The 21,745-nt window shown below is 37.8% G+C and overlaps 2 protein-coding genes across 3 annotated transcripts; one reads left to right on the top strand and one right to left on the bottom strand.

Annotated features, from left to right (window-relative positions):
- Positions 1 to 3,636: 3,636 nt before the first annotated feature.
- Positions 3,637 to 15,371, top strand: gmeb2 (glucocorticoid modulatory element binding protein 2). 2 transcript variants are annotated; one of them, XM_084427142.1, is made up of 10 exons: positions 3,637 to 3,723; positions 4,162 to 4,330; positions 4,411 to 4,490; positions 6,182 to 6,306; positions 7,352 to 7,455; positions 9,406 to 9,563; positions 10,913 to 10,951; positions 11,043 to 11,180; positions 13,376 to 13,498; positions 14,297 to 15,371. In XM_084427142.1, exons 2-10 carry the CDS (start codon positions 4,197 to 4,199, stop codon positions 14,875 to 14,877), a joined length of 1,482 nt encoding a protein of 493 aa, XP_084283268.1. In that variant the 5' UTR covers positions 3,637 to 3,723; positions 4,162 to 4,196; the 3' UTR covers positions 14,878 to 15,371. The 2 variants fall into 2 exon arrangements, with proteins under 2 accessions (XP_084283268.1, XP_084283267.1); XM_084427141.1 differs by having other exon boundaries at positions 10,883 to 10,951.
- Positions 15,372 to 16,225: 854 nt separating this feature from the next.
- pdyn (prodynorphin) lies at positions 16,226 to 18,745 on the bottom strand. The gene is made up of 3 exons (XM_084428699.1): positions 18,560 to 18,745; positions 18,225 to 18,362; positions 16,226 to 17,132 (listed from the first exon to the last, which is right to left on the bottom strand). Exons 2-3 carry the CDS (start codon positions 18,348 to 18,350, stop codon positions 16,500 to 16,502), a joined length of 759 nt encoding a protein of 252 aa, XP_084284825.1. The 5' UTR covers positions 18,351 to 18,362; positions 18,560 to 18,745; the 3' UTR covers positions 16,226 to 16,499.
- Between the last annotated feature and the right edge of the window lie 3,000 nt (positions 18,746 to 21,745).

The following is a 21,745-nucleotide window of genomic DNA, read 5'->3' as shown; positions in this document are numbered from 1 at the left end:
CAAATCTGAGCAAGAAATTAGTCCTTATGAGGTATAAGGATTTATGATGCAAAACAATGAAATTTAGAAACTGTTCAATATCATGATTAGCATATACCACCTGAAAAATAAGTATTTCAATGATAATAATGATAAATTAACTCAAAAGTATAAAAGGGCATAATTAAATCATTTTAAATCCTCACAAAAAGAGTGTAGCATATTCCAGATTATACAAATTGATTTTATTTTAAAGCCAGCTGGCTGGAGAGTTTGATTTAACAGAATAAATCATGTTGTTTTGTTTGGTTTGGTTGTTATTCAGTATATTGCACACATTTTCGTCATGTATTTCATATGAAGTTAAAATAAGTTTCGTGGGTATTGGCTTTAGGTGATACGGTAAATGTGACGACTTGTAAGGTTCAAAGAAGAGACGGCAGGGTTTATTTAGTTTTATAAACAGCAGAAAGTGAATACAACTCACTCACTCACTCACTCTCTCTCTCACACACACACACACACACACACACACACACACACACACACACACACACACACACACACAGAGAGAGAGAGAGAGAGAGAGAGAGAGAGAGAGACACCTCTCTCTCTCTCTCTCTCTCTCTCTCTCTCTCTCTCACACACACACACACACACACACACACAGAGAGAAACACCTCTCTCTCTCTCTCTCTCTCACACACACACATACATACACACACACACACACACACACACACACACACACACACACACACACACACACACACAAAGAGTAGGGCACAGGGATGCTCAGTTCAGATTGGAATTCTCCCTCAGTCTGCGGGAAACAGAAGATGGCCTTTGCTGCCTTCTGCCGGGCAGTTGTGTTTTCCTTCTCAATATATGTGATTAAATCTTAAACACTTGCTTTTCCACGTGACTAATAAGTCGGAATGCCTTTCTGTGCGTACAATTACGTGACTCGCGTCGTTTGTCTATAGGCTATTATTAAATTAAATGCTGAATTAATGCTATGATATTTAAATTAGATGTATAATTCATTTCCTCGTTAAACTTCACATGACAGGGGAAAAACGCATAGCTACTGGTCTTGAACTGAGTTCTGCGTTTAAAATAAAAGTTGTATAAGAAGTTAGAATAGCAGCGTATAAATGTAAATAATTTAAAACGGGCACAGCGACCTGTCACGTGATGGTACTTTTCTCACTGTTTGTTTGGAAGAGGCCGATATAATTGGTCAGATATCATCCCTTTGCACGTATTTAATATTATCGATTACACTCCATAAGTATTTGTTCCAACAGAACAAAAACGAAATGATATTTAAATAAATACGCTTTAATGGCGGGTTGTGATTTTGAGCCATCACGCGCCCCCTGCAGGCCGAAACTCCTCTGCGCCTCAGAGGAACCGTTATTTACGCACACGTGACGTCCGTTTTCGGTGTTGTTTTGGCGTTTTAAATCGATAGTTAAAATATCTAATGCAGTGATTTCAGTCATTTCCAGGTTTTTGCAGGAATATGCGTCCAGCACGCCGAATAAACTACTCTAGTTAGTAATTTAAATCCATTGTTATTTAGTTATTTGTTTATATGCACAAGTCCTAGTTATCTTAGGTTGGCATTACTGGCAGTGTTAGGTGTAGTAGTGCCAAATTAATTACTAAGTAATCTAATTACTGTCATTTAATTACATTTGTCTTGGAAATAGTAAAGTAAGGGATTACTCTTAACTTAGCCTATACTCTTACTTAATTTTTCAGTAATTTAATGACAGATGCAATTGTATTAAATTGCCTACTTCTAGAACTATTCTGTATAAAATAATAGTAGATTTAACATAAAAAATCAATGTTTGTTTATACTGTAACCTGTTCCCTTTGGTCAGTTTAAGAATAATTTATGCAATTGTATATTGTTTATTTGAAAGAATTAAAAGAGCAGTTTTGTGTCTATCCTTGTATTGATCAACCGAGCGAGGTTGATAAGGGATTTAGAAAGTAATCAGTAATCCAATACTTTTTAGAGAGAGTAATTGGGTACAATTAGTAGCTAGTAATTAATTAATTAATTCACCCAACACTGATTGCGGGATGTGTTTTTTTTTTGTGAGTGTGTGTGTTGTTATTATTATTGTCATTTAGAAATTATTAATTTTTAAATAACTTATTTATCCGTTAATTTGTATTGCATTGAATGCTTTTTAATAACATGTCTCCATCTCTTCTTTAGTCTGAGAATCCAGATTAATCCTCAGAAGTTGTTATTATTTCATTGGTTAAGTGTCCACAAGAAATGGCCTTTATCTGGCCTTAATCTACACCTTTAGGAATAGAGTGAGCCATTAGTGTAATTAGCAATTTATGAAGTGTTTAAAGGTCAAACTGTACTGTACGTCTTACATGTCGTATTTTGCTATGGCAATAAAATCATTAAAAACATTGACACCGCCAGTACATGACACAGTCTTTTAAACCATTTAAAGTGGTTATATGGTTTTGCCTTTTAAAAAATATTACGAAATGTTTTCTTAAGCTCATTAATGCTTTTTTGTGTCTTTATGCAGATTGACCGCTGAGTATGACCAGTTGCATGTGGTGCCGTGACCCGGATGGGAGTGAGGTTTACACACACACAGCTCTTACTATGTCCGTTACAAATGCATCTTACAGAAAGCAGAGAAGAAACATCGTGTATGTTCTCCTATTATCCACTGACATGCAGCACCTGCAAACCTTATCAAATTTCCAACACTGCATGTGACAAATCCTGAAACTGGCCAATGCTACTCAACAAATAAATATAATATTTTGGCCCATTTATGTTGCCTCCCAATAATCAGTGATGATTGAAGAGCATTCAGTCTGTCTAATACTCAACTTGACTGTCTATTCTTTTAATTCAGACATGTTTGTACAAGTTTCATTACCAGTATTATATCGATATATATTTATTCAGAAATAAATGATAATAAACCATGTTGATTTATGTTTTCTGTGATCCAGAACATATATGCAAAATATGAACAGCTAACTGTTCTATGGATGCACAACTAGCTTAGCTTTCGGATACACAAAGCATTCAATCATGCATAAAATAATCTATATTTAAAGGAACAAAATGGTGAAAAAGCTGTAGCTGTAGGCCATCCAACACAAAGGTCATGGGCTCGATTCCCAGCAGGGAGAGTATTTTATAGTGATGAAAATGAATGCAATGTAAGTCGCTTTGGATAAAAGCATCTGCGAAATGCATAATTGTAAATGGGAAAAGTAAAATAAATAAAAGCTGAAGTCAGTAAAACAGCAAGAGTTGTATGCACATTAGAATTCAGCTTTTTTTTATCTTTTATTTTTTTTCAAATGTTCCTTACAGATACTTGTTTACTATGAGACCAGCTTACCATGAACTTTCCACAAGGCGGCGCATGGAGGCCCATAAAGCCGAATCCTCAGAAAAGTAACTGTGCTTCTTTGGCGCTGGACAATGAATTAAAAGCGAATAATGATACTGAGAAGGTTTAATAGCTATTAGATTAAATACAAAGTAGCTATTTTAACTAAAAGAATTGTTTCAACTAACCCCGCCCATTTTATCACTCCGGATTCACGCAAACTTCCATCTATCCACTTTGATTTCTATTGTTTTCCACGCCCCGTGACGTCATCGGAGCGCATGCGCAATAGAGTCTGTCTGTCCAGCGCTTCCTAAACACAAACGGATTCAAACTCTTGCGGGTAACGTTTCGATTTATACATTATTATTTGAATTGCGCATTTTTCTCTACATTCACACGTATTTATCGCTCTTTTTTTCGTATTTAATTAGGTCAATTTGGGCGAAGCGTAAACATTGAGCGATAAACCTCAAAACATATTTAATCTGTTAGTTCAAGCCTATGAACAGGATTCTTATAATTAATCATTGTTAATAAATGAAATTGCTGATTACACTAACAAACTATACCATGGTATTACCATTTACCATGGTATTTTTACAACTCATTTGAATACAAAGGTATAGTAATGTAGAAATCATAACTGAATGATTACTACATTACTATACCTTTGTATTCAAATGAGTTGTTATATGCTGTATATGAAAGTACTATGTTTAAACCATAATTTCTCCACAATACTAATTAAAAAGGGCATTTTCCTTTCCACACCCATCAGATGCTGATTGACAGCTGTCAGATGCTGATGACCTCATGGCCTCGTCCTCTGAGGTGAACGTCCACATGGAGGAGGTGGTGGTGGTTACGACCCCTGACACCGCGGGTCAGACTTCATCTGGCGATGAGGAGAAGAATATACTGGTGGCTTCTGACCTGGAACAGTCTGAGTGAGCATTTCATTCTGTTGTGACTCCCATCATGCACCTCTTTCAGACTCTCACAGCAGCTTCTGTCTTTTCCTGCGCAGGGAAAACATTATGGAGCAATCCATGGAGTCCGAGGCCGAGTCTAGCACCACTCTCTCTCTGCCCAAGGACACTGTGCTGGGTATGAAATTAGTTTTATTTTTAAATATAGTTTTTATTAAAGTGCTCCTATTATGCTATATTAAAGGTTTCTAGTTTTCTCCTACAACAGGTTTGCATGTATCAATACTTGAATTTTCTAATAATATACATTGCACATCGCCTCATTTCTCAAAGAGTCTGAAACGGTTCGTTCGAAGATTTAGTCTCTCTAAACCCCGCCTTTCCACGAGACTACTCTGCTCTGATTGGTCCGACAGCCCAGTCTTTTGTGATTGGTTTACTCTGTTCTGATTGGTCAGATAGTTCAGTCTGTTGTGATTGGTCTTCTCTGCTCTGATTGGTCAGATGGCTCAGTCTGTTGTGATTGGTCGACCGCTTAAAGTGTATATCGGAAACCAAACGGCCAAAACCATATCTGAATATGAGCTGTTCCTCAGCACTTGATACACAGTGATATGAACAGTGACGATGGCGTCGGTTTTACCAATCAATTCAATTCGAGTGCAAATCCTTTTAAATTGCAGCAAAGTGGATTTGCTTTTCAACATGTCGACACACGAACCAAACTCTTCCAGTCTCAGTGTTTGAGGGGCAAAGTAGACTTTTTTCATGTTGTCATTATAGAAATTTGTTACATTGTTATGTAGGTTTGTAACAGGAAGTGAGACTGGAATTACTGACGACTCGTTTCAGCAGTTCAGAATTGATTATTTCTTTTAGGAGACAATAATTTTATTTTGCAGAACTTTTACATTCACAAACAGCTATATTACACATTTACATTTAGTCATTTAGCAGACGCTTTTGTCCAAAGCGACTTACAAATTAGGACTAAATTAAGCGAGTCATCGTGAAGAGGCAAAAAACAACGCAAGAAGTGCTCAAAATACGAAGTTCAGGCATTGGTCAGAGTAGCATAAGCCCGATAATCGAGGATTGTAAGGAAAAGGAAAGATTTTTTTAATTTTTTTATTAAGTTAGCATTAAGTGCTTCCAGGGATTCTGCATTCCGGATGAGGGTGGGGAGAGCATTCCACCAACATGGAACCGTGAATGAGAATGTTCTGGAAAGTGATTTTTGTGGCTCTCTGTGATGGAACCACGAGTCGTAGGCTTCTGGTAGGGATGTACTGTAGGCTCGTAGGAGTGAGTGAAAGTAGGAGGGAGCTGAGCCTGTGATAGATCCGTAAGCAAGCATCAATGCCTTGAACTTGATGCGAGCAGCGAGTGGTAGCCAGTGCAGAGAGATGAACAGAGGAGTGACGTGGGCCCTCTTGGGCTCGTTGAAGACACATACACACTGCATGAAAGGTCAAATCTGAAAAAGCATAATAGGGGCACTAGGGCTGTCAGAATTGCTCAAAAATGACGTTCGAATATTCCCTCTAAAAAACACACGAATATTCGAACTATTCGAACATCTGGTTGCGCATTTTGTCAATGACCCGCATTACGTCAATAACAGGACAAATGAATACGGGGCACTTTAAGATTTTGATTTAACTTAAAACGTAAATGAGAAATGTTGCCTATAGCTGCAACTAGCAGAAATAAAATAAGTTTTATTTTATGTCAGTTCATGTTCATTTTATTTCAAGTATTAAAAATGTTTTTGAATGGTTTTAGTTTTAGTTAACAATAAAATAACCCTGCGTAATATATCATAATTCCGATTTTAACAATAGACATGCCATGTTCATATTTACACAGTGAAAATATCTGACGATACAGATGTTGAGGGTGATATTCTCTACCCCATAACCTGTGGGGACAGCAAAGCCAACCTCGTGTGGAAGAAGTTTGTGTGTCCCGGGATCAACATCAAATGTGTGCAGGTAAATACATGATGCAGTCTATTTAAAAACACTTCAAACTTACGTTTCTCGTGATCTTTTTGATTTAAGAGGTTGTGCTTAACTCGGGATGTCTATCGATTCAGATAATTAAACGCAATTAGTCATCTATATTTTTCTGTTTTTAGCTAATGCATTCATTTCCTTCAGAAAATAAATAATGCTATTATTATGTTTAAAGTATTACTATTATTATATTTTGCAGTGCTAGTCAGGTCTATCGTAGTTAAAATAAAATATATAAAAACGTATTTTATTTCAGCTAGTTGCCAAGGCAAGATTTCTTATTTTCATTTCGCTAATCTTTATGTACTAAAACAACTAAAACTAAAACTGAAATAAAAATGACTAGGAACTATATAGATATATTTTAAATAATAATAATAATAAAGTCAAAAACATACAACAAAATTGCAAAACTATATCAAAAATTTAAATGAAATGGGAAAATATAAACTGATTCAAAATATTAATAAAAACACTGGTGCTAATTACTCATCTCACATAAAACAACATATTCATTCAAACTGCATCAAAAAATTTTTATTAAGGTCAATTATCATGATTGCTGATTAACCATCTCGCATAAGAACAACAGATTTTCTATTTCTCAAACTGCATGAAAATCTTAATGTCTTGATATAAGATGTTAATGACATATTTTAATAAGATTTAGTTGTAGTCACTGCATAATTCCCACACTTTCATTAGTGTTCTTTCCTAGATTTGATGGCTTTCCAAATTCCTATTATTATAAAATGTGGGAAAGCAGCATTATTAAAGAAAGAGCAGATGTGAATGATAATGGTTTATGATCATATAGAAACTTCATCTTGCAATACAAATTAAGAAAATATTCAAAAAAGATCTATAAGTAGTGATTGAGATGCTGTCATTGTTTTTCCTCTAAATGTGCCGCTTTGAGTAATGGACTGTCTTGACAGGAATATCCTCGCCACATAGACCATTTCACGTGTGCTTGATTTGATATATAACTGTCTGTACTGGACGGCTTGCTGTGTTCCAGCTGAACGAGCATCTCATCAGTCCGAAGGAGTTCGTGTATATAGCGGGAAAATCCACGCTGAAGGACTGGAAGAGAGCCATTCGCCTCAATGGGACCATGTTAAGGTTTGTGGCACTGGGCAGAAAAAGAATATCAGCTAGAAATACATCCCAGCTCTGGACGTTTTTATATTAGTATATGGTGGAATATAAAGCACAAACACTTCTCTCACTAATCTTTTTTTCCTCAACAGTAACAGTAAAGTCTTTTTACATTGTTACTTGTTACAAAAGTGTTCTATTTCAAATAAATGCTGTTCTTTTTAAATGTTCTTTTCATCTCCTCAAATTTTAAACACACCTGTTCTCAACATTGTTAATAATAAGAAATGTTTCTTGAGCAGCAAATCAGCACATGATTTCTGGAGGATCATGTGACTCTGAAGACTGGAGTAATGATGCTGAAAATTCAGCTTTGATCACAGGAATAAATTACATTTGACTATATATTCAAATAGAAAACTGTTATTTTAAATTGTAATAATGTTTAACTATATTTTACTGTATTTTTGATTAAATAAATGCAGCCTTGATTAACAGAAGAGACTCCTTTCAAAAACAAGTCCCCCTGTAGTCAATAATTGTGTCCCTTAAAACTCATCTTTGATCACCAAAATTACATATTTAAATGTTTTTTCATTGGAAAAAAAAATGTCTTAAAATAGCTTGAATGTAACTCGACACCCTTGCCTCATTTAGTATACGCGGTTCTATGAATATGCAAATGAGCCCCGCCTCCTCTCACTCACTCAGCTCAGAGATCCACTGGGTGACGATCACACGTTGATCTGATTGGTTACAAGGTAGTTTGTGACGTCAGAAACACCATCGATTTCAAAGCGTGTTTTTGAGACTGTCTTTGGTTCACTGCAGATTTAAGGAGGAAATACTCAGCAATGGTGTCGACTTATGAATTTGCACATGGTTTGTCTTAAAGCATATTAAAAACACCACATAGACATATAAACAACATTAAAAGCTTGATTTTCAGCACAGGGGGACTTTAAAAAATCTTAAGACCCCAAACTTTTGAGCATGGTGTATATACCATAAATTCAAATCATTCAACTCCTACAAAAGTGAAATTAATAAAAGATGGCTATTTTTCTTTGGAATACTGTGCATTGAGGAATTGTTCACAATAAGATCAGGTATGCATATTAAAGCAGCAAATGGAGACATTGTGTTTTTATGTTGATCTTAATTTCCCGTCTTCCTTATATTAGCCGCTTTCCGACCGGAGGAACCTTTTCACAGTTCCTAGAACTATTGGCTAAAGTACCCGGATGTCGGCGTGTTCGCACCGCAGGAACTAGGAACGATTTTAGTTCTAGGAACTCCATTTGGAGGAACTAATTTAGGTCCTACTTCAGAGTAGGGTCTAAACCAGCACTATAGGAACCATCCGTGACGTTAGTGTACGCTGATTGACCGAACGCACGCGGAACACCAGCACCCGCCATTTTTAAAACAGCTAACGTTATATGTAAACACACAGATTATAGCCTATATATTTACTCCAGAAACTAGATACAAACATGGAAAACAGTGATAGATGGGTCTCTAAACCTTTATGCTGAAGAGAAAATCCAACCCAACTTTGAGGGGACCAAGCCAAACATGATTATGTTTATCTGCCCAGCTAGCAACACTGGACATCAACCACACGGCGTAGGCTAATAACCTTTTGTTCATATACTGTCTACTTTCTATAACAGTTCTATCTAATAAGATATTAAACAGTACTGTTAGACAGATCGCTAACTAATAAACACAGAGAATGCAAGCATTGTTTACTCTGGCGTTCTCAGCGCCGTCAAAATAAAAGTCACCGTGCTTGCGTCACTCCCTTACCCCTCCTACCAGTTCCTATGGCCACTTGGCCAGTGCGAACGCAAGTTCTTAGAGTAGTTCTTAGAACTGTTTAGAAGTTCCTGTAACCACTTGGTCGGAAAGCGGCTATTGTTGAAGATGAAGGAACTATTGTTCAGCTGTATCTCCTGGTTCTTCCTACAGGAAGATCATGGATTCAGGAGAGCTGGACTTTTATCAGCACTCCAGACTGTGCTCAAACACCTGCCGCAGTACCAAGATTGACCTGGTGGGGTCCCGAGTGTCTCTCAGCAGCCAGCAGTCCACAGAAACGGCTCCTGCGACCCCCGCCTCAGTGGACGGTACCGACACACAGTCAATTTCAATAGTTTATGCGTAGACTTTCACATATGTTTGCACTTCAGAATGATTGTCATGGTAGTGCCCATTAATTGTTTGAGCAGGGCTAATGTTTAACACGTTAATTTGGTATGATTAATTATAGAAAATGCTTTTAATGCTTTTAACGCACCCAGCTCAGACCTGTACTTCATCTTACACTGCATGCAGTTTAGTTACGAATAGGGATGCACCGTTATGAACATTATGGCCGATACCGATAATGACGATAACCGATATATTGGTTGATAAATCCAAATTTTTATGTATTTTTTTAGAGCCTGATTACAAAAACAAAAGTCTCACCATTAAAATCCATGTCTCAAGCACACAGTTATGATGTTCTCATTATAATTTTATGTAGCGATATGACAGACTTGCGCTGCACATGTTGCACTTTACTGTATCTTCCTTTTTTGAAGTGATTTCAATCATATTTTAAGCAATTTAAAACCATCATGTTGAACAGTGCACATCTGAAGTGTCTCAGCTGAAGGAAATAATACATTATTCATCGGTTTTAATATATCGGCCAAATTTTATTATCGGGCCGATAACGATAACATAAAAAATTAACATATATCGGCCGATACAAATATGGTAATTACGTGTTAGACACAATAATGTCAATATTGCCTGTTTTTGCTCAATTTCGCCAATGAAAACAGTTCCAATGAAAGCCAGAGCAGAAGTGTTGTGCTTCTCCGTGCAACACACAGCGACGTTTCATTACTGAATTAATCTGTGGTTTTTAACAAAACGAGTGAGCCAATGACTCAGTGACTCATTCATAAAGATGTTCACTTGCTTTGTTCCCGAACGAATCAGCCGTTAGAATGAATCGGTTGAGTGAACGACTCAATGACTCACTCAATTAGTGACTTGTTGCCACATACTGGCGGTTTTTGTTTAATATTTAGAGTATCAGTTAATTTTTCATTCATATTCTGAGCTACATTAAACAGTCTGTATAAATATACCTAAATGCCACTTCAGATGCTGCTTTTGAAAAAAAAAATGCTATAGCCACATTGTAGCCTTAAACGTTTATGTGTAATAAATTCTATGCTGAATCAAAATATTTCTTTATAACACTACTTTTTGTAATGTCAGTTCAATGTATTTCTCATCAAACACTAAATTAACTTTTGGGGTAATTTCTCGCAAAAATTGTGCGATTAATTTGTGATTGATTTAAATAATTAATTGGCATATCATCATGTGATTAATTAGATTAATAATGTTAATTGCTTGACAGTCCTAGTTTGTATTGCTGTTTCAGTGAATGGATGTTCAGCTTCGTTTTCCACAGATGGGGACGACAGCACTGAATGGGTCACGGCTATAGGAGGTGAGAGGCACTGCTAATGTCTCTGACATTTTAAACGATCTGTGTAGTTAATTGGTTTAACTCTTTCACTGGCCGTTCTTTTCCATGTCAGAGGACACCATGACCTTCTGGAGAGGACTGAGGGATGCTGGGCTGTTGGAGGAAGTCATGGAGGATCTGGAGAGACAGATCCAGGAGATTCTCAAGGGCCTCGAGGAGCGAATCCAAGACCCGCCTCTGCAGGTCAAAGGTCAGAGTTATGCCACTAAACCTGTTCATACTAAACAATCTGATGCTGGAATCAGTTTGAGCCCGCTTACATTAATTTTTTCAAAATTATAACACTTTTATTATACATGCATATATACAGTGAGGAAAATAAGTATTTGAACACCCTGCTATTTTGCACGTTCTCCCACTTGGAAATCATGGAGGGGTCTGAAATTGTCATTGTAGGTGCATGTCCACTGTGAGAGACATAATCTAAAAAAAAAAAAATCCAGAAATCACAATATATGATTTTTTAACTATTTATTTGTATGATACAGCTGCAAATAAGTATTTGAACACCTGTCTATCAGCTAGAATTCTGACCCTCAAAGACCTGTTAGTCTGCCTTTAAAATGTCCACCTCCACTCCATTTATTATCCTAAATTAGATGCACCTGTTTGAGGTCGTTAGCTGCATAAAGACACCTGTCCACCCCATACAATCAGTAAGAATCCAACTACTAACATGGCCAAGACCAAAGAGCTGTCCAAAGACACTAGAGACAAAATTGTACACCTCCACAAGGCTGGAAAGGGCTACGGGGAAATTGCCAAGCAGCTTGGTGAAAAAAGGTCCACTGTTGGAGCAATCATTAGAAAATGGAAGAAGCTAAACATGACTGTCAATCTCCCTCGGACTGGGGCTCCATGCAAGATCTCAACTCGTGGGGTCTCAATGATCCTAAGAAAGGTGAGAAATCAGCCCAGAACTACACGGGAGGAGCTGGTCAATGAGCTGAAAAGAGCTGGGACCACCGTTTCCAAGGTTACTGTTGGTAATACACTAAGACGTCATGGTTTGAAATCATGCATGGCACGGAAGGTTCCCCTGCTTAAACCAGCACATGTCAAGGCCCGTCTTAAGTTTGCCAATGACCATTTGGATGATCCAGAGGAGTCATGGGAGAAAGTCATGTGGTCAGATGAGACCAAAATAGAACTTTTTGGTCATAATTCCACTAAACGTGTTTGGAAGAAGAAGAATGATGAGTACCATCCCAAGAACACCATCCCTACTGTGAAGCATGGGGGTGGTAGCATCATGCTTTGGGAGTGTTTTTCTGCACATGGGACAGGGCGACTGCACTGTATTGAGGAGAGGATGACCGGGGCCATGTATTGCGAGATTTTGGGGAACAACCTCCTTCCCTCAGTTAGAGCATTGAAGATGGGTCGAGGCTGGGTCTTCCAACATGACAATGACCCGAAGCACACAGCCAGGATAACCAAGGAGTGGCTCTGTAAGAAGCATATCAAGGTTCTGGCGTGGCCTAGCCAGTCTCCAGACCTAAACCCAATAGAGAATCTTTGGAGGGAGCTCAAACTCCGTGTTTCTCAGCGACAGCCCAGAAACCTGACTGATCTAGAGAAGATCTGTGTGGAGGAGTGGGCCAAAATCCCTCCTGCAGTGTGTGCAAACCTGGTGAAAAACTACAGGAAACGTTTGACCTCTGTAATTGCAAACAAAGGCTACTGTACCAAATATTAACATTGATTTTCTCAGGTGTTCAAATACTTATTTGCAGCTGTATCATACAAATAAATAGGTAAAAAATCATACATTGTGATTTCTGGATTTTTTTTTTAGATTATGTCTCTCACAGTGGACATGCACCTACGATGACAATTTCAGACCCCTCCATGATTTCTAAGTGGGAGAACGTGCAAAATAGCAGGGTGTTCAAATACTTATTTTCCTCACTGTATATATTTTTTTATATATATATATATATATATATATTCATACATACATATAATTAATTAATTACAATATTAATATGAAATGTCACATTAATAATTATATGATGTTAAAATTAAATAATCTATATACTAATTATTATTAGTATAATAAAATATAGATCTATTTTAATATAATATTTGTATGTATTCTCAATATTTCAGAATATATTGCATCAGATTATATTTTTGTTGTTTAATGTTCAATTTGTGGTAAATGAGTTTATATCATTTAAATGCTATTTTAGATTCGATTTTATTTTTTATTATTTTCTGTTTTCATTTTAATTCTAGTTAAATATTTTGGCATTTTGTTGTGCGTTTTTTCATTTATCCCATGTCTGTTTTTTTTGTGATTCAGTGTGCTGCAATGGACACAAATGTTCTATTAAACTTCAGACTGATTCGATATTGTTCATTATATGAATCTGTCAATAGATGCCGCTCTGCTCAACAATATAGTCCAGAACTTTGGGATGTTGGACCTGGTGAAGAAAGTTCTTTCCAGTCACAAAAGCCAGATGGACCGCTGTAGGGAGCAGTACACACGCAGCTTAGTGGGTCAGTACCTGTGTGTGTGTGTGTGTGTGTGTGTGTGTGTGTGTGTGTGTGTGTGTGTGTGTGTGTGTGTGTGTGTGTGTGTGTGTGTGTGTGTTTCTCCATATCCAACCACACATTTTGGGTTTATTTTGTGCATACTAGCAGTGTGGTGGCAGCATCAGGTTTTTAAAGAGGAAAACATTACTAAGCACTAGGGCTGCATGAATGATAAGAAATCGAATCAAATATGATTATCAAATCGTGACGGCTGCAAATTAATTTGAATTAATGAATTATTGAATGAAAATATTTATTTCGAACTGTTAAAAGAAGAAAGAAACAAATAAAATATACAAACGAGTAGAAAAAGGAAATGTATACTCAACATAATACTCAACCCATTTGAAAAGGGAACTTAAATAAATATAAATATAAAATATAAAGTTTTGTGAATTTTCCCAAATTTGTAATGAGAAGCTTCAAGGGCTCCCTGAGGTGTTGTCAAAATAAAAGTTAATTTATTTAAAAGTAAAAAAAAAATTTTTAGACAGCCATAAATATTATTATTGTAATTTTACAGTTAAAATTATTATTATATTATTTTCTTAAATGCTTGATTTTTTTTTTGTGTGAAAAGTTACACTAGTACGGTAATGATTATTATTATTAAATAGCCACACAAAACAACACATTTTGTGTGGAGCCCTATAAACAAGCACTGCAAACGTGGATTTATTTATTTTTATCGCAATTTTCATCACAAAAATCCCCAAAGCAAGTTTTTAAGAAGTGACTTTTTTTAACTCTTTGCATTTCTAGCCCTAGAGCAACAGTGTGACGAGCATCGCAAGCGCGCCAAAGAGCTGAAGAGCAAATCTCAGCACCTCAACAACGTCCTGATGACCTTGACCCCTGTGACCTCGCCTCCCACTGCCAAACGCCCGCGTCTGACCCGTGCCGTTTCGGGCCCCGCCACCGTGGCCCCGACCCCCGCCCAATCCACGCACTTCACCCTGCCCATCACCCAGCTCACCGGCATCCCTCTGTCGGCTCAGACTCAGTCTCCGCTGATCGGCGGATACACGGTGCTGACGTCACCCGGGGGGGCCGAACTGCATCCCGACGGCTCCAATCTGACCGTGCTGAGTGCTGCCGGCGTCCCACAGGGCTCCGCGGGACACACGTTTGTCAAAGTGGTCAGTCCGTTTCAGCTGGTCACGTTGCCCACAATGGGAGGAGGAGCCACACTGCAGAACCTGGGAGCACCAGTAGGGGGCGCTGCAGGCAACACTGTAGTCGCTGTGCCCGTTAGTACTGTCAGTAGCATAAACACTGCCGTCGAGACCGTCGGGCCGCAAGCGGACGCGGCGACAGAACAGAGAGATGACCAGAAGGAGTGAAAATCTCCTGAAAGCCAGGAAAAAGTTGCGTTTTTTTTTTTTTTTTTTGGCGTAACGTCAATGCATCATATAATTTGTTTGCAGAGGATGAACTTTTTTTGCTTTTTAATGAGGAATTTGCAACTTTTTTTTGCAAAAACAGCCATGGTTTGGTAATGAAAGTCTTTTGTTTGCATTGCATTTTGATTATATTGTAAACTGATTACAATGTGGTGAAATACAGGATAAACTGTTTAAGGACATTTTAAATGCTAATCCTTAAAATTCTGTTTGACCAGTGTGTATAATTTGTAGTTATAATGTGTTTTTGACGTAACGCTCACTTCGATATTTATACTGTGCACATCATTTTTTCCATATTGATGTTTCATATTAGTATTTCTGAGAGTACTTCATTACAGTGGTATCTGTTTCTGACTCGTCATTGATTATTTAAAATTGATTAACCATCTTGCTTTCAAAATAAATATACATTGATTGTACAATACAGCAAATTGACCTTATAATCAACAACGTGATATCAAGGATTAGGTGGGAGGTGGGGGGTGGGATCCAATTCTACATAGGCAGTCGATATAAAATAGGCTGAATATTCCTCAAAGTTCCTGTTTTGCAGTCTTTTAACCACTTACCATAGTAAAACTATGTGTTTTAGCTGTTTCACAGAATAATCAGCATAGAGTCATAAGCTCTCTGGTGCTTTTTTGTGCATCACTTGAGTGTTTCTTTATCACCGTACAACAGGACTTCGTTATATTTAACTTGTAATTTTGACCAACAGGTGGTGCTGTTTATCCAAACATTCTGCACCGTGAGATTTTACTTTAAAGGGATAGTTCACCCAAAAATGAAAATGTTCTCATTACTTACCCTAAGATGTTCCAACCCTGTATGAGTTTCTTTCTTCTGATGAACACAAAAGAACATATTTTGTAGAATGTTGGTAACTAAACAGTTGATGGCACCCATTGACTTCCATTGTAGGAAAGAAAATACTTTGGAAGTCAATGGGGTCCATCAACTGTCTGGTTATCAACATTCTCCAAAATATATATTTTTGTGTGTTCAACAGAAGAAAGAAACTCATATAAGTTTTAAACAACATGAGGGTGAGTAAATTACATAAGTTTCATTTATGAGTGAACTAGGCTATCCCTTTAAGATGGACAATTCCTGAAAGATAAGCAATCTTTTTTTGGATTAGACTAAAAAGGGGTTTAACCTTAGTGAATCGTATAGTAACATAGCAATGCAATTTCATGTTTAATTTATTAGAAATTGTAATGTGCTCGAAAAAAAAAAATAAGTGGAGGGGGAAAAAGTCACACAAAACATTACCCGAACAATGTTAGCAGGTAACCTAATGGTCTTGCCCTTTATTGGTCATCTTAAACAAGCATTATTTGCAGTAGCTATGTATTGATTGCTTACATGGGGTAAAGTTCACTGGAAACAACAAGTGGTCGGTCACTGAAACGTCCTGAGGGCATGATTGACAAGTTGATAGTGGATGATTGATAGCGTCCAGAGGTCAGCAGCAATTTCGGTTAGCCATTTTGGGGGGGGTGGGCAATGCGTAGGCAAAATGAGTTCTGATTGAGTTATATATATGATACAACAGCCTATAAAGCATAGTCCTCGTGCGATGAGGGCTCTTCGTCAGAGCGCACGCTGATTTTAAAATGGCGCCGTAAAAAACCGCCATATCGCTTTTGGTTGTCCCATCTCAACTTCGGGCGAATTCTTCGCATAAAACCACCGTATCGCTTCTGTAACACCTGCCGGCTGGTGTTGTCCACCAAGTCGCTTCTTTTAGGACCGAATTTGCGAAGAAACCCACCGTAACGTTTGACTTCATTCAAAGGAACTTCGTTGTTGTAAAGTCCCGTTTCGTTTTCCGCCGTAATATCGTCGCCCTCGTCGTCTTCCGTGAACGACGGGACGTCTCGCTCGCTCAGTTTCGAGAGGGATTCTCCGTATTTCTTCGCGAACAATCCTTTAAGAATGGCGTTCTCCTTCCAGGGTGAGGCGAAAATTTTATTTTTATTCTTATCGATCCTCTTGATGAATCCCCCGTATCGTTTGACCAGGTTGTATGGCTTGTCTTGGAGATCCTCTGCGTTTAGCGCGCTTCGTTCGCCGTCGTCGTCTGGGTCGAGGTCCGCTAATTCATCTGAAAGTTCCTGTAACGCTTTCTCACATCTGTCTAGTGTACCAGAAGATGGGACTGCTCCTTCACATTCTAAAGTACAAGTCTGCAAAAAGAAAAGTGGGACAAACTTGACTCTGTGCACTCTTGAAAATAAAAGTTCCGTTATAGAACCTAAAGGGTTTTACAATCTGATGCCTAAAGTTCCAAAAAGAACGTTTTATTTATTTTCTTTTTTTAAAACATCACTTAACTCAGAAACCAATAGGCTACACATATAGAACCATATATTCACATGTAGAACCATATATTTAACGTGTTTTTTAGTCTCAAAAAGAACCTTACAGAAACAGAACCATATCAGATTAGAAACAATTTGGGTTTGATTCAGAAACTTTTCAAGTATGAAGAGCATTTTATTTATTTACCACGTTTTTTTTGCGGATTGATTACAATTTGCATAACCGCAGTTTTACTACAGATACAATTGTTAAACTATGGTTAGTGTAGCAAACCCATTTTTTTATTTGTGGTTACCATGGTCTAACTACAATGACCATGTTTTTTTTGGTTTATTTTAGCATAAACCATGGGGATTTAGGCTATATCTTTTTTTCACCGAAACTACATGCATAAATTGTTTTAATTGTGCAAACTATCATTTATGTACTTGCCAAATCTATCATTTTTTCCTCAGTATATGAAGAAGGTTTTCCCAAGATCGTTTATTATCAAAACGAGCGCGCGTATTGTCGCGCTCTCCGTGGTGCTGAATGCGCGCGCCCCAGTGAGAGTTTAATTGCAAAAAAAATGACAAAAGAGATCCATTTTCAATTTTGAAATGTTTCCATTACAGATAGACATTTCTATTTGTTAATTTACAAATGCTTATTATTTATTTGATTTTGTTTAAAACTCATTGCATCTAATTTTTCATTCGTTTTACCATTATACTGCCATTTTTGCTTCATTTGCTGGACCATAATTTATTTAATGCTACATACTATCTGCACTTCTGATTAGATGCTAACTTTATTTTTCTGTACAGTACAAGTACAGAGCCAATAACGACAAAGTTGAATCCATTTCAATCGGTTTTGCACCTGATCGTGCATCACATTTATCACAAAATTAAGCGCATGCAAACTATATCTGGTCCTAAGTGGTTTAAAATGAGGAGAACTGAGGGTGATCTTACCAAGCGGTTCACTGCAGTGTCCAGGTCGGAGATCTGTTGCGCGCATCTCAGGCATTGCGCTGAACAATCTGCCTGACTCAAGGTTGGCAAGCTCAGCATCAACACCAAAACATACCACTCCATCATTCACTGGGATTCCTGTGGTGCGAGAGAAGAAAACATAAAACAAGTGACACTATCTTCCTCACAGGATCCACTTTATCTTCTCTTCAGGGAGAATTCACTGATGTTTGAGGTTATTTAGCCTATGTTGTCTTTTTCTTACCAGTTTCATATCCAAAACCTTTTGTATACAGTTATAGGCACGTGTGCCAACACTAAATCTACTCCGTTACCTTGAATGCCTACAGAGCTTCTTGTTGTCCAAGCGTCAAGGCGATCACTTGGTGAAGCTGGTTGAAACTTCTTTGTTCTGTCCTTCAATAGTCACTCTTTATCCATCCACGGCTCTTATTTGGACTCAACCCAGCCTCCATACTTTTATTCACGCAGCCCACACACCCCTCCGAAAGAACGTTTATCTGGCCAATGGGAACAACGGGCCAGTTGATTGACAGGTCCCACCCACACAATGATGAGGTCACATCAGCAATAGCTTGGCTAATAAAAATATTAGGCTCTGATAATGAAATTACAATGAAGTGCAAAACTGTTATTTAACATAATATGGATATTCCTAATGGTTTTTAAATATTCACTTCACAGTATTTTAAGGGTAAAATGCATAGTCTTTCATATAATTAAAAACACACCCACTTTGAGGAGAAGGATGTGCCACGGGTAACTTGAGTTGTATTAGCTCAAGGCTGTAGGCTTGTGTTCTCTTATCAAAGACTGCAGCTCCTCATTTGAATGTCCTTGCAAGTCCTTTGCAAAACATTTGTAGTGCCAGAAATCACACTTTTTTTTCTTTTCTTTTTTTTGGCTATAAAATATTCGCACGAGATCAAGGCCCAGACATCAGTCGTTGTCCTTTATTAACCTGATATCATTCCTACTTAATGGATGCTGTAAACCACTCTCAGTTTCTGGAACTTCAAAATTCATTTAGTGTGTTAAAAAGGGGGTCACTTGCGCTTCAGCCTGGTTGGTGCTCACGGAACAGGACGCAGAAATCAAAAGAGGAGACCCAAGGTCTAGCTAGGACCAAGGAGCAGTACCGGAGCACACAACGTTTTAAGTGATTTTTATTGGTACAAAACGACTATGGGCGTCGAAACGTTTTGTTGTATTTGTGCGATTCAAGGCAAGACGTAGGCTACAGCTGCAGTAAATCTTGTATATGACTCATTTCTGATGGATCTGCATCGCAGTAGTATCAAACCTTCTTAAACACTAACGGTTTTGTAATACGCTTGTGATATGCAAGTCTATAATATCTTGATAAATAATGGCATGCATTAAAGTTTTTGCTGTATCGTCCCATGACTGCTGTTGCGAGCTTATGTAGCTCCGCCCCTTTTCAGCGCCGCGCTCGTTGTGTTCTGTCTTCCGGTTTGTATTTTCACAGCATGACGGTAAGATCTTAGGGATTTATGAATGAAGCGCTCCTTTTAAATTCTTCCCAGTCTATTGACATTTGTTATGACATCCGCTTCAAACATTACAACACTCATAGTAACGGACTAACGGTCGTTAACTCTACAATAAGTAGCCTAGGCTAAATTCATTAGCTAATACTCTGCAACAAAAACGGAAGTTCAAACACAACATTTTACAGATGGCTGCGTGCTTGTTTCTCTGGCTCATAAGGTATATATCCTATTGAAAAACAGGTGAAAAATCACGCTCTGACTAATTAGTTGATGTTTCCCGAAAGAAACATCAAGTTTCTACAAGTGCTAGCGAGCAATTATGACCTTCAGGGGGATCTGGACACAATCTGCGGAGGTTCCCGCGCAACCAACATTGCCGCTTGCCAATGCTAATTATCTTACAGACTTTTCAAACAAATTACTAAAACGATTATATTGTAATATCAATATCAGCCTACTGTTGGTTACCTCGTCCCGCTTATGAGCGAGCCGTCTGTGTGGTAAATTATTGTAAGATAACGTTTGTGGTTGTGTGTGCGAACAAATAAATGATAGTAAAAGTACAATTATTGTGTTAAAGTTTTAGGCAGGTTTTGGTTTTTGCATAAAATAAAATAAAAATACCAATCTATATTCAAAAATTACGTCTTCGAAGTCATCCTAAGATTGTGGGTCAGTGGGAGATTTTACCAGAGAGGGTCTTTATTATTGGGAGATACTAGGGTGGCTACGGAGGGATCACATGTGCCATGTGATAACCAATCACATTACACCCTTGATGTCACTGAATATCGTTTAGAGTTGTGCGACAGTCAATTACTGGCTGTGTCCAAAATGACCACCTATACCCTCATTCACTATTCCCTACATTAGTCCATTAATAATTAACTAAGAGTGAATGAAAACGAGTGAACGAATTCGGACACGGAGTGCGCTGGAAGGGCTGCCGCTTTATGTTTGCTGTTTAATAATCATTTGACACTTAGCAAACTGGCAGCTCGAGTAGTAATGAAAAGATTTATCTTGAACATTGTCATGGAAGCTATAGCATCTATGAACTTTAATGAAACAAGTTAATAATCAATTAAAAATGAATGTATGATTTTACGCTATCATACATTTAAGATGCGGGCGCCATCTTCAGCTCAGACGCTCAGACTGTCTCAGTGCATTATGGGTATTCTCTAGCCGTACACTTGTTTTTGTGGTGCATTATGGGATTGAATGAGTGCACTGGATAACGTCCTCTATGGTTTCAGACACCACTACAAATGGCTGTCCCCTCGAATTGTGCCCGTGATTTTGCGGATACCATAGAAATGAATGAAACGTATATGTTTAAGAGCAAACGTGCTGAAGATTAGCCGACGGGCTGTCGTTTCATTAAACCCCAAGCCGTTTTCCCACAAAAGCAGTTTATTCAGCGTAGTGAAGCCTCTCCTCCATTGACACCCTATAGCAACTTTAGCATCCGTGGCTTTGATTTTACTTTAACCTTTCATTTCATAAAAAGAGTAAACTCTAGCAAAAAAAGTTGACACACCTAAGGCTAAAAACCAAAACTAAATGTATGTAATGTATGTAATCTCTTCGTTCAAACGCTCAGTTGCCAGCTCAGATCTTTAGACCTCTGTAAGAACTAGAGCTATGTGATGTGATGTGTCGTAGTACAGTGAGAGACACTGTTGTCAGTGATGCTCAGTAAGTAAATGGCAGTTTCTAAGCAACCTCACCTAACAGTATAATGTGTGTTAGTCTCCTGAGCTCGTTTGGACATGTTGATCTTCCTGCTTGTTGCCAAAGAACCAAAGGGAAAAAAAAATGATAATTTAGGTTGTCACGGAGGACGCACAGATTGATCTTCTTTCCTCCCAGGAGAAGATCAGTGGCGTGTATGAGCCAAAAGAAATGAAATCCATGTCTTCACAAACACTACACATGAGGTTTTAATAATAATAATAATAATAAAAACAGTGACTTGTGGAA

This window comes from Rutilus rutilus (assembly GCF_951802725.1).
Source record: "Rutilus rutilus genome assembly, chromosome: 13".
Lineage (NCBI taxonomy): Eukaryota > Metazoa > Chordata > Actinopteri > Cypriniformes > Leuciscidae > Rutilus > Rutilus rutilus.
Note: the sequence above shows the minus strand (reverse complement) of the source record. Positions and strands in the feature narration are given on the sequence as shown.

Bases quoted from the DNA above. Each gene is read 5' to 3' on its own strand.
- gmeb2 (XM_084427141.1), top strand. From the start codon at position 4,197: ATGGCCTCGTCCTCTGAGGTGAACGTCCACATGGAGGAGGTGGTGGTG. The intron at 4,491-6,181 runs GTATGAAATTAG...ATATTTACACAG, and splicing joins GCCCAAGGACACTGTGCTGG to TGAAAATATCTGACGATACA. The intron at 9,564-10,882 runs GTACCGACACAC...TTGCTGTTTCAG, and splicing joins GACCCCCGCCTCAGTGGACG to TGAATGGATGTTCAGCTTCG.
- pdyn (XM_084428699.1), bottom strand. From the start codon at position 18,350: ATGATGGAGTGGTATGTTTTGGTGTTGATGCTGAGCTTGCCAACCTTG. The intron at 17,133-18,224 runs GTAAGATCACCC...TTCTTTTTGCAG, and splicing joins ACACTGCAGTGAACCGCTTG to ACTTGTACTTTAGAATGTGA.